The sequence below is a fragment of the Parasteatoda tepidariorum genome, chromosome 8 (assembly GCF_982258835.1).
Source record: "Parasteatoda tepidariorum strain Cologne lab strain chromosome 8, Ptep-v5.0, whole genome shotgun sequence".
NCBI classification, from domain to species: Eukaryota; Metazoa; Arthropoda; class Arachnida; order Araneae; family Theridiidae; genus Parasteatoda; species Parasteatoda tepidariorum.
Window position 1 is genome coordinate 63,206,282 of NC_141762.1, and position 12,785 is coordinate 63,219,066.

At 29.9% G+C, this 12,785-nt stretch overlaps 1 protein-coding gene across 2 annotated transcripts in view; it reads left to right on the forward strand.

Moving 5' to 3' along the window:
* Positions 1–12,785, forward strand: part of LOC107442886 (uncharacterized) — a 95,699-nt gene that overhangs the window by 55,682 nt on the left and 27,232 nt on the right. For both annotated transcript variants that reach the window (XM_016056561.5, XM_043042784.3), the window contains one exon: positions 8,118–8,658. In XM_016056561.5, the coding sequence (XP_015912047.2) occupies positions 8,118–8,658 (541 nt within the window). The remainder of the gene's footprint in view (positions 1–8,117; positions 8,659–12,785) is intronic.

A 12,785-nucleotide genomic window follows, 5' to 3' on the forward strand; every position in this document is an offset into this window, starting at 1 on the left:
TTTAAATGAGAAAAATCGAAACGCCTTACTGAAACTTCACAAATCATGTGAACATTGGCAGTAGATTTTAAATTAACTCATTCTATTTTATTTTTGGGTGACGTTAAAATACTATCTATGTATCAGTTAATTTCTCGAAGGAATAATAATTACATGGCAATTATTTAGTTTAATGGAAAAAATTCAAAGATTATTTTAACTTTTTCATTAATCATGCGTATTTTACTAGGAATTAAAAATGAATTATGATCTAACTAATAAGCGTTAGTTAGATCATAAGCCCACATAATCGTAATAAAAGTAACCTTTCATTATTAGTTTTGCAGATTATCTCATATTTTCCGATATCAAACAATATCTGATTTATTAAGGCATGCGATTTTAAAATTTAAAACATTTTAATTATTACACACACAAAGGAGGAGAGAAATAAAATGTATTTTTTTACCCCAAAGCTAATTTTTACTTATTTTTTCGAAATTTAATTGAAAAGGAATGTTTATTTTAAAATTCACATATTTTAATGATAATACATTTCTTTAAGAAGTGATAAATATTCCTTAGTTTATCATGCCATTTTGTTCATTCTGATCAGACTGAAAAATCACATGATATGATCATTAATAGGCAAACAAGATCCAGATTAAATTAGGCATTAAATAACAACATTAAATTAATAAAAGTTATTGTTGTATTTATCTATGAAAATAGTAAAATTATTCATAATAAAATAAAATTATAATTCAGACATTCCTTTTTCAATGGCATTTACTAATAATATTTATTTATCAAACATTCTTAATAATATTTTTTGTTACTTTTGATTTCAACATTTTGATTCCTATTCAAAATCAATAACTATAGTTTGAAGTAATCGCATGATATTACCTGATTCTGCTACAATTTATCATAAAAATATTTCAGTACTGTTGTACAATAATAAACGATAAATAAGTTATATTTACTTTTTAATTAGTTATATTTACATTTTAATAAGTTATACTTATATTTTAATAAGTTATATTCACTTTTTTAATATATTTATGGAAATTGCGTGTAGCGAACTATGCTGTTAAATAATAATAAAAGCAAATTAAGTATTTAAATTTCTAAAGTAATACCACTAATTATTTTTTCGCACTTCTGTTAAATAATCACTTAGGTAAAAAAAAAAAAATACTTGTAGTCAGCAAAATTTTAATAACAGATTTAAAAAACAGGATATTGGATTAGGTTACAATTATAATCGAACAAAATTATTAGGTATAAATTTTACGGCAAATTATTTGGAAATTAAATCTGCGGAATACATGTGTTAATGCAGTAGAAATCTCGAGATCTTTTAACTGAATAATTTTTGATTTTGATGAAACAATTTGATTACAGAAAAGAAACAAAAATGATACACTGTTAGAAATTTCTCGGAAAAAATGGCTTGATAACAATTTATTTAAGCGTTATTTTACCATACTCAAACAAAACAATCAAATAACTATTGATGTAACTGTACGATGGTATTCAAACTGTTAATTGTGAGAAAATCCGTTTGTTAACTGCTTTCACATAATACTGTTTAATAACCAGAATTTTATCACACCAACTAGGCCAACCTGAAGAAGCCACTTAGTTCCTTGCATATGCGCAGATATTATAGCCAAGAGAACTAGTCTGTAAATCTCATGACCGACTAAGCTAGTGTTCCAGTCCCAGAGTTGACACTTTAATATTTTTTCCATTCCATTCAAAATATGAAGAGTTTCCAGTGTTCCCCAATTTGTGACCCTGGCCTATTAGAATTACGATACTCTCATTCATTCATAGATTTCAGCACCATAATGCTTCTAAACTATCCCCAATTTGCGGTTAAATTTTTTTCATAGTTTTGGAACCATGCTACTTGTAAATGGTTAAAAAGCAGTATAGTTTTGCATTCATTATTTTTTAACAATTCTTGTAGAAAATGTTCTTTACCATATACTTTGCGGTTAATTGAATGGACAGATTTCTGTCAGTTATTTTACTGTAATTTTAAACTTAAAATTCTTACAGTGTAGCGAAACCACTGGTGGGAGTTTGTCAGTGAAATAAGCAGAAGTCATAACCCCGTTAAGTTTCACATGAATGCTTAATTTTTTATTTAATAAATTTAAAGACTCAAAAATTAAAATTCACTCCTATATTGCAATTAAAGTTTTTGAGACTAATTTATTTATTAAAAAAAAATAAACCAGTTTCCAAAACTTTGCATTAAGCATGATTTTAATACCTTTGAAGTTTTTAAACTGCAAAATTTCTTATTGTAGTTTTTAGCAACAGAATATTTTTTTCAATAATTAAATTACATTAATGAATTTTAAAAAGTGAGGACTGTTTTTGATCAATGGAAAAACCTGATCTGAAGAAAATATTGAATAAAGTCTGAACATATAACTTATATAATCTGCTATAAGAACGAATGATGAGTTTTGCATTCTCAGATTGGCAAATGCAGTGATAAACCATACTTTTTTCCAAGTTGACAGCTTTTACCAAAATAATCGTTAATACTGTTTCCAGATATGTAGATTACCTGTTTTCAAAATTCACAATATACCGAAAGCAGCACAATATACCGAAATATGCTATTAAATTGTGGTGTTTTTTAAAAATCAAAAACATTCTTCTGATTAATTTAAAAATGTGTCTTATCATTTTATTAACTTAAGTCTTTTAAGTATTAAAATATGTGGTCACGTATATGGTTTTCAGCGCGTTCTAAATAAATTCGAACTAACGCTAAAACTAACAAGACGTTAAAAGAATACAACGAAAATGCTTAGCAATTATATTTAAAAAAAATCCTGATCTGTAAGTTATTTGATTTGATTTGTAAGTGATTAGACCCAGAATAAGACATGAAAATAAGTTTCTCGAAACGTTGCAATAAAAACAATTTCCGCATCACTAATTAATATTTTCTTCTAATAAGCATTTTTATTAGCCTGTCATTATATATTCTATTTCCTTCTAGAACAACATATGAACTGAACCATATGAGAGTAAATAAAAAATACCCAGACCACTACAGCAAACATAAATATCATGCTTGGATTCTTTACTGATATTCCTTCTCGCACACGAAAAATATGTATAAAACTCTAAAACCATCTAATTAAACATCAAAGAAGCTTTTAAATTACACTTAAAACTACATTTACATTATCATAAAAATCAAACGATTAAAACTTCGTGTAAAAAAAAAATCGTTTGCATGTAGCTATTTCTTAAAATTGTCACGTGCAAAATGTATGGTCGTTTTAATTTTCACGAATGAGATGCTTCACTACATCAAAACTGCATGTTTTCATTCGTATTTTTGGAAGTTCTGAATTTTATCACTTTTTTTTATCACTGGAACCGCTTTAAAATTTGTATGCATTGCAATCAATCAGTGGTATAACAAAAAAACTTTGTAAATGTACTGCTATATAGTGTTGCCATTCTATTTTGCAATTATTTAAAAAACAATAAAGCAAGTTTAGATATTTTTAAAACATGTCTGTGTAATGATTTCCGTTCTTTGCAAGGTAACGAGAGTTCGTGTTATTAGCTTTAAGGAAAAGAAGTTGTTTTATAACAAAGGCTTTTATACCTTTACGTAAATTAAATAAATAAATAAGAATTTCTGTTTGAATTAAAATTCCTCATCAAAGTAATTTAGTTAGTCTTTAGAAAGTTTGTTTATTTTCTAAATGCTTATTAAGTTTAGTTTTCAACTTAAATTCTTGCATTTACTTATTTTATAGTTTCATTTTTACAAAATAGATTAAACAAAAAAAAAAATAGATTTATCAATTGAAAGATAAAATACGAAAGAGCTACTATATCAACAAGTTAAAATAAGTGTTAATAGTATTATAAGTGTTAATAGTTAAAATAAGTTATTCCCTTTTATAAACATTTTCAAAAGGATTAAAGAATTTTATAGCAAAAGTATAGTTAATATTCAATTTCTTCCGTTAAAATTTTTTTGTGAACGGCTAATTTTAGTTTAACTTTTTTTTAGAAATATCTTTACAACTTTTTATTTCAACTCCCAATACGTAAGGAAAAAAATTTAAAAAACACACAATTGACTCTTTTTTGGCTCATCGCCGTTTTTCCTATTTCTAAGATCTATCAGTCATACCAACGATTTTTAATTTTGACAGATATCTAAAATACATAACTATTATTATTCTTTGCGATCTAAAGCTCTAAGTCAACTAAATGAACAATCCCAAGAAAATGAAGCAGTAAGATATTACTTCATTGACTTCAAAAATATGCTACTACGAAATCAGAGGTCATTGGTTCGAATCCTGAAGGCAGTCAACGAACACCTCTCACGCATTTCTCCCACCCCATTTGAGGCAATATACTTTGCTCGAAAATTAGTATATGCTGTTTTATTCTTGATTTCAAAGGACTTTTAAATTCGACTATATTATTTGCTTTCGAGCAATTTTAATACAATTTCTCTCAATTTTGAGAAACAATTTTTACAGTGCACATATTTATACATATAGGCTACTTTGCTATCCCAGAACTATCTGAACATGTAAGGTTTATTTTCGATTTTATTTTTCATGCTAAATTGAATGAAACAAAATAGAAATCAATAAGATAAATTGTTAAGAATTAACAAGGTTTTTGTGTACAAAAAGGACAAATACATAAATGACATACGTAATACTTTTCATACATAAAAACTCTTGCAACATTTGAACTATTCGTTCTATTGACTAATGTATAATCTCATTCGATTCAACGTGGAAAGATATACATCGGAAACAACGATTCACTTGTTTAAATAGCTATATCGAATGCATAAATATGTAATGTCAAATTTGTACTTTTTGTACATAAAACGCTTATGACTCCTAACTATTATACTGTTCGCATTGTACTTTGTTTGCAAGTGGCATATCAAAGGAGATTAAAAAAGGAGCACCCAATACTAAGATACCTTAGTTCGTCGCCTTGTCCTCAATTTCCAAGACCGGCAGCACGCCAAACGATTATAAACGTTTTTAATCTCGCCAGAGATCTACAACGCACAACTATTTTCATTCTTTTAACTCTTGTTTTTATCGTCTGCGATTTCTTCCTTTTAATTCTTTAGACTAACAATGACAACCAAGTCACAAGTCAGCCATTTCTTTTTCTTTTGTAAAATTGTTGGAATGATTATGTAAAAAAAGTTAGTTAATGAGTTTCTCCAGTAGTAATCACTCCTCTCACATCCTTAAATCTTAATCAGATGAGAGTTTATATTCCTCTCATTGTGAATATTAATCAAGTACTATTATGGATGGAAAAAGAAAAAGCGTTAAAGACATCTTTTCATTCTGCACTACTACTTTAACTTCTTATTATTGGATTGTGGCTGGATGAAATGTTTCTCTCCTAACTTGTTAATCAAGGGTGATTTTTTTCCTACCAGTTTTTTACATTAAAATTGATTGTGTACTGACATTATAGCAGTTCGTGATATGAATATCTAGTTTCTGAAAATAAATATATATGTTTGGTTTATTTACTTTTGATTGAATAGTGAATAAATATTATCTTGTAAATCTTTTTGTTGTTTTAGAAGACGCTTAAATTATATAACCTAAGCAACTTCGTAACATCCGTCTGATTTTTTGTTTAATGGGGTATTTTGCATACAATTATTTTAACTTCAACTTCGTTTTGCAAAAACAATAAGAACTAAATGATTTCACGCATATGATATCACGTGGATTCACTTTATCCACGTGATTATATATATCAATTTCTAATGTTTCGTAAAGTCTGTTGCCAATAAATCAAGAAAGAGAATTTCAATAGGCCTGAGGAACGAGAAGAGGCATGTGCATGAACTATGCATTTAAACTAACATTTTGATTTCTCTTTTAACGCTATTTGACGGTGCGCAGATGTAAAATCTCCTGAAATTATATGTTGAAACTGAACGAAGCGAGAAAAGTTCTACACCCCTTACTTGAACGCGTAAATGCATAAAATAAACTTTTACGAAATTGAAATGCCATTTTCTCAAAACAGTGCTTTTTTCGAAGAAGACACTATATTTTTATTAGCCTTTTTTATTTTACGAGTTTTTTTATTGACAAGTTAAAACCCGGATTTTAAAAAAAAATAAATAATTTTAATCTTTGAAACTCAGGCCTTTTTTTTGGAAACTACGAAAAATTTAAATTTTTGAAACTATGCTCATCTGTGAGGTTATAACTATTTTCATTAAGTTTTACTCTGTTAATTTTTTTCCTTAATTTTTTAACTTTAAAAGTAAATTTTTGTGAATAAACAATACTTCTTGAAAATATAAAGATATCGGCTTTTCCGTCATTTTTTTTATCATGTTTAAGTTCATGTTCAATTCATTTTACTGATTTCATTCTTACATACACCGAGAAGCCATTACATTATGACCACCCTGCTAATAACATGTAGGGCCACCTTTAGCCCTCAAAACTGCTAGCACCCGCAGTGGAATTGATTCCACAAGGTGCTGATAGGTAGTCTGGGGTATCTGGTACCAAGCGCTCACCAACTGGTCCTGCAATTCCCTCACATTGCGAGGGTGTAGCGTGGCAGCACGAATTTGGTTTTCCAAGTAGGACCACAAATGCTCTATTGGATTAAGGTTAGGTGAATTTGGGGGCCAAGACATGACTTGAAAGTCACGGGAATGTTCCTCGAACCAATCCATGACGGTTCGATCCTTATGACATGATGCATTATCCTGTAGGTAAACACCAAACCCGCAGGAAAAACTGTTGCCATGAATGGGTGAACCTGGTCTGTAACTATGTTCAAGTAGCTTACAGACGTCAGGGGTTGTTCTATGAAGATTATGGATCCTAATGTGCCCCATGATAACATTGTTCCTGGGTGAGAAACCATGAAAACCTGAACGAGACCATTGTTATAGATGGAGGGTGGTCATAATGTAATGGCTCTTCGGTGTAGTTTCCAATTGATTTAAAGACATTCGTATCGTCAAATCAAGCACATAACTAAAAGCTTTATATGATTTATTTTTCTGTCATGGACTGAGATAAATATCAGTTTTGATAAATATCAAAAAAGATTTATTGACCCTAAAAAAACTAATATACAGAATAAACACTTACTCTTATTTATTTTTTCAATTAGTTAAGCGAAAACGATGCATTCTATATGCATTTTATTCAATATAAAATAAGATTTTAGAGCAAGACAAATAGGGAGAAGATATTAAAACATTTAAATTATCCTAATCTCTTTTTAATTTTACTTAATTTTGGTTAAGAATTCGCACTGTAACCTTTTTACCCGTTGAAAAATGTCATTTTATCATTTGTTTATTTTCTTTCAGATCATATCCTTTCAGATCATAACCTTTAAAAAGAAACATCCCGACATTTTACATATTCAAAATAAAGAAATAACTAAAGATAAATTACAGTGAACTTCCACAGTTTGGCCTACGTTTTAAATCCTGTCTTTACCTGTTTATTCAATTTAAATAATTGCCAGTAATTTGTGATATTAGTCATTTATCATTAAACATCTTAGAAAAATTTGAAAGCACTAATTTCATATTTAATGAAAGTCTTATTTGATGTTTCGCATAAAGAGATTTGTAAGGAATCCTGCAACTGCTTGTTAATTCAATTTAAATAGTTTAATATTAACAGCTAATTTGAGATACTAGTAATTTCGCTAAAATTTTTAAGTATTTAATTTCATGCTCATTAAAAGACTATTTTTTTGCATTTCTCATAAAGAGATTTGTTAAGGTTTTGGGTCACTGTCTTCACTTCCTGGACATAAAAACAAAAAATTATTAGCATCAATAAGTAGTTACATGTTTGGCAAAAATTAGTATTATTGTTTACAGTTATAAGCAGGGCGTGCCTCAAATGGAAGTGAAAGGCGTTTGAAGGGAAAACGACCAGGTAGCAAAACTAACACTTTCAACCCCATCCGCCCAAAGAAAAGAGCACGTCTCAGTTACCTCATAAGTGTGACACGGTCACACTTCGCCCACATGTCCCTTGATGCACATCCAAAATGACACCAATGCTTAAGTTTATACTATTTTGCAGGCATGCCTTTACTGAGGACTACTCTTCGCAACCTCTGCCTGCTGCTTGTGACCATAGGAGCACCATTTTGCCATGCAGCATGTGATTGGCCTCCCCAGTATGATGATCTTCAAATCCGATGTGTCTGTGGTACAGGTGGTAACCTTCGACTGACTGTTCAATGTGGTTCTATAGAACTTACCAGGCTAGTGGAAGCCCTCCAGTCCAAACCTCCACTAGATCTGTTAGCTGTGGTCAATGGGTCCATATTGAGCCTGGATGATGGTGTATTCAGTGGTCTTGACGTTCGAGCTATACAGCTGTCCAGTGTCGGTTTAAATAGTGTGTCTCCGATGGCCTTTCAAGGTCTAGAAAGGACCCTAAGTAGTTTGAATTTGGAAATGAATGAATTAACAGACGTGCCAACACAGTCGCTGAAAAGACTGAATAATTTAAAAGAGCTGGATTTATCTCGGAATCGTATCACAGAAGTACCTGATTTGGCTTTCAGTGGATTAACACTCACAACACTTAAATTAGCTGATAATTCTTTGAAAATTAGGTAAGTATTTATTTAAGTTAATTAATTCCTTTGGTGAAAATAAAACAGCGGTGTACCTTTTACATATTTTTTTCAGACGCTTTAATTAAAACAATAAAAATATATTTTAGTGTTTTAATTATAAAAAAACGGTCCAATAGTTGCTAAAGAGTCTGTGAGATTATCGAAAATATCCGATAATCTCACAGATTATTATTATATAATAAAATATAAAATGCAAAAACCCAGTAAGAATTTTTTTTTCATTCACATTCAAAAATTTATAAATGATTGATTTTGTAAATTAAAGAAATTTCAACTATGATTTACTGCTTCTCTTAGATCTAAATGACTGCTAATTTGAAAAAGTATTGTTTGCAAATGAGCCGTGTTTGAAAAATGTTACCATTAAATGCAGACACCGGTATTCCATGTGCTTTGCATTACCATAAATTATTAAAATTCTAAATATAATATTTTCACTTATTTTAACCTAAATTAATACAAAATAATGAGAGAAAAAAGTCTGAAAATATGTTAAATAAAAATTCTGGGTCAGAAGGTTAGTTTGACTCTCCTGCTTAGAATGAATTGTTTAAAAAGAAATTCCTGAAAAAAACCGTTCATTTTAATATAATATATTATGCATATTTGTTAGTGTAAAACACTGTAATTGTTAGCTTTGGAGAAGAAATATTTGTTATTTATCATTATTTATTACTTACACGCGTAAATGTCGTTATTTAGCAAACACTGATATTGAATGTCGATTAAATTGCTTGTGTTGAATATCAATACGTGCATTTACGCTATCTAAAGTCGATATTCGACATGCACTGAGTAAGGGTAACAATTGAGAAATATTAATAGTCTCTTTTTATACAGCATTCCCTATCAGTGCAATATGAATGTCAACATTTACCGGATTAGATGGAAGAGTCGTTATTAATAAAAAAATATTAATACTTTTTTACTCAGTATTCACCATCAGTGCAAGATAAATGACATTTACCTAGATAAGCAGGAAATGGTGTTAGTTAACAATTTTAGCGCATACATCAAAGTAACAATATGGATAGATTGCTTTCGTTGATTACATTTGTATATTTTTGATGTTTTTTCATCTATTTAAACTGGATACTAGCATTCTTTGTAGTACTGTTTCAAAACCTATTGTTTGAAACATCATATTTTGTTGGATTCGGCGTTCTTTAAATACTACATTCGGTTCAATTCTATCTGTATTCATTTGATATAAAATCCAAATACCACAAGATAAAATAATTTAATTTCAAGAACTTCCGTAAGTATTGCTGCTATTGTAAAATCTTCGTTTTTAAATACTTTTGCAAGTCATAGTTATCATTGCCTTTAAATATGTCAATTTCAGTTCATTGACGAAAATGATTGTATGTGCGCTGTTCGGAAGGACATAAGAAAGAAGAAAGAAAAAGCTTCCTTTCGAAACAAAATTCCATATCTTTTTAAGGGATTAAATAAATTTGAAATAAAATGACGTAAAATTGGGATGAAAAAGCAACAATCGAGATTCATGTGCAGAATATTTTGAAACAAGAAAAACTGCGATGTATCTAGCTACTTAGATTTTATTTTACAATAAAACATGGTGGCGTGAGGTAAGGGATATCTCAACCTGTTAAATCCAATTCTAATTTAAGAGGTTTTGGAACAGCAGTAGCCTCCAGCATAGAGAAATATCCATTATTTTGTAATTAATCAGAGGAATCAAGCCAAACTGAGGACAGGGAGTTATAAAGTGTAAAATAATTTGACGAAAGATGAAACTTAAACAACGTTACAAATTTATGGCGAGCCACAAAAAAGAAAAATAGAACTTTTAACTCTGAAAATTGTAACATTTTGATATTGCAAAATTTCTTTCTCTCTTTCACCCTTTTAACCTTAGTTGTCGGCAAACAATAATCAATGAGATGGTGCTATAATCTATTGAAAAATAAATACTTTAGAGGTCAATTATGAACATAAGCAAATTATAGCTTTTAAAACAATTATTATAAAAAATTCTTTAACCTATTATCATTTTTTTACGATATATTCTTTCTCAACCGACGACTTCTCTGTAATTTTGATTCAATCATTGCTTTCAGCAACAACTACAAAAAAGTCAAACACAAAAATGCTAATTAAAAGGGTTCGACATTTTATATAACTGGACAAGGCATAAAAAAATATTAGCTCAAGTGAAATCATAACCTTGAAAAAATTTTGACGTATTTTACTTAATCTACTTCAGTATTTAGAAGAGTTTAACAATTGAACTCAAATCATTTTGTTGCTGTTTTAAACGTTTTTTAAACAATTAATTTCAAATGATTGAATTTCTACATAGTTTTATATGAACTATAAATAAATACAGTATAAATACAATTTAATTTCTAAAATTGCATTTAAGACTCTGACGTGCAATTGAAAAAGCAACGTAAATGCAAATCTTTTGTGATGCACTTACTTTAATTTTTCAATTGTTTGGCAGAATAGACTTTGCCAGGTAATATTAGTTGCCTTAAGCAGAAAAGACACGCCCTTCCATTTAGACTTCAAGAAAATGACAGATATGCTTGCTGTCTGGAAATTAATAAACTTACTTTTGTTAATTTTTAATTTTCTTTTGCGTTTTAAAGTACTTAAAATGCTAATTGAAAATTATAATAATAAGAATTGAAAATTTGAGCTATTGAGGAATGGATAAACGTAAATGATAAAGCTCTGGAAACTATATACGTTTTAAAATTAAATGATGCATTTGAAAATTTTGGGAAAAATTCTGGTTCACACACTTTAGTAGTAGTATTTTTTTAATGACGCACTAACGTTCCACAATGTGCTATTTTATTTTATTTTATTACCGGCTTTGATCAACCCAATTCTGAGTTTACGCACATCAATGTTCAACTCTGTAGCCTAGTATTTTTGAAGTCAATCCAGAAGTCAAGGCGATTCCTGGATCAAGTATAGAAACAAACTAGTCCTCCTGGAGGTTTTTTCAAAGGAACTAACCCGCATTTGCTTTACATAGAGAGGAAAACTACAAAAACCTCCCACGATAACTCCAACGGCAAAGAGATTCAAAACTGTGGTCCGTCTACCACTGAGGACATTTTATGTCAGCAATGTGTTTAGAGCAACGCCAGGAGAAGAATTAATATCTAACAGCTACCTCTGGGGTACGAACCTGTGTCTCCTCATTGGGAAGCGAACGCTCTATCTCCTGAGTCACCGCTGCTCGGTGATGGTCTGGAATACATCCCTGAGAATGATTCGAAGATATACCATCACAGTTTTGATCCTCAGCTGAGGGGATGGCTTTCCCACTTTGATAAGCCCCGAAGAGCTGCATGCGAAGTCGAGCACATCATGGTCGAACAATTTAGCGAGGACCGACATCATACATCCTCGGTCCTTTCGCAAGCTGACCTTTGCGATCTACTGGATACCGTGTCCTTCGTTCAGTCCAAATGTGGAGCCATACTTTTTGATTTGGATTATTTAAAATAAGCAGTGGACAATAGACAATTCCTAACATATTTAATTACTCTTAATCAGAACCCTCTCCATTTCATTTATTTAAAAAAATCCTTTGTTTAAATATTTTTAATATTGTACTCTCTTGCGGAAAAATTACTCTTTTATATAAATTAATTTTAAATACTAAGTAACGTGAACAACGTATTCCCTTAAAGTTGACAACGAAGGAAGAATGTTGTTAATTGCATCAGCTTTACTGGGCAATTAACATTGCTAAGTTAAACTGATAAATGGCCCTTACTTGTGAAATGATACAAAAAGCCAACAAATTAAATTAACATACTATGCAAATAACAATGCTAAGTTAAACTGATAAATGGCTCTTACTTGTGAAATAATACAGAAAACCAATAAATTAAATTAACATACTGTGCAATTATCATTGCTAAGTTAAACTGATAAATGGCTCTTACTTGTGAAATGATACAGAAAACCAATAAATTAAATTAACATACTATGCAATTAAATTATTCTCTTTCTATCATACGTGGTATCGCTTTGTATTTTACTAAAGGGTAAGGGATTGAGTCATGAATTTAATATGCAATGAACTCAAGGGCGTAGCGAGCGAGGGAGGGGGT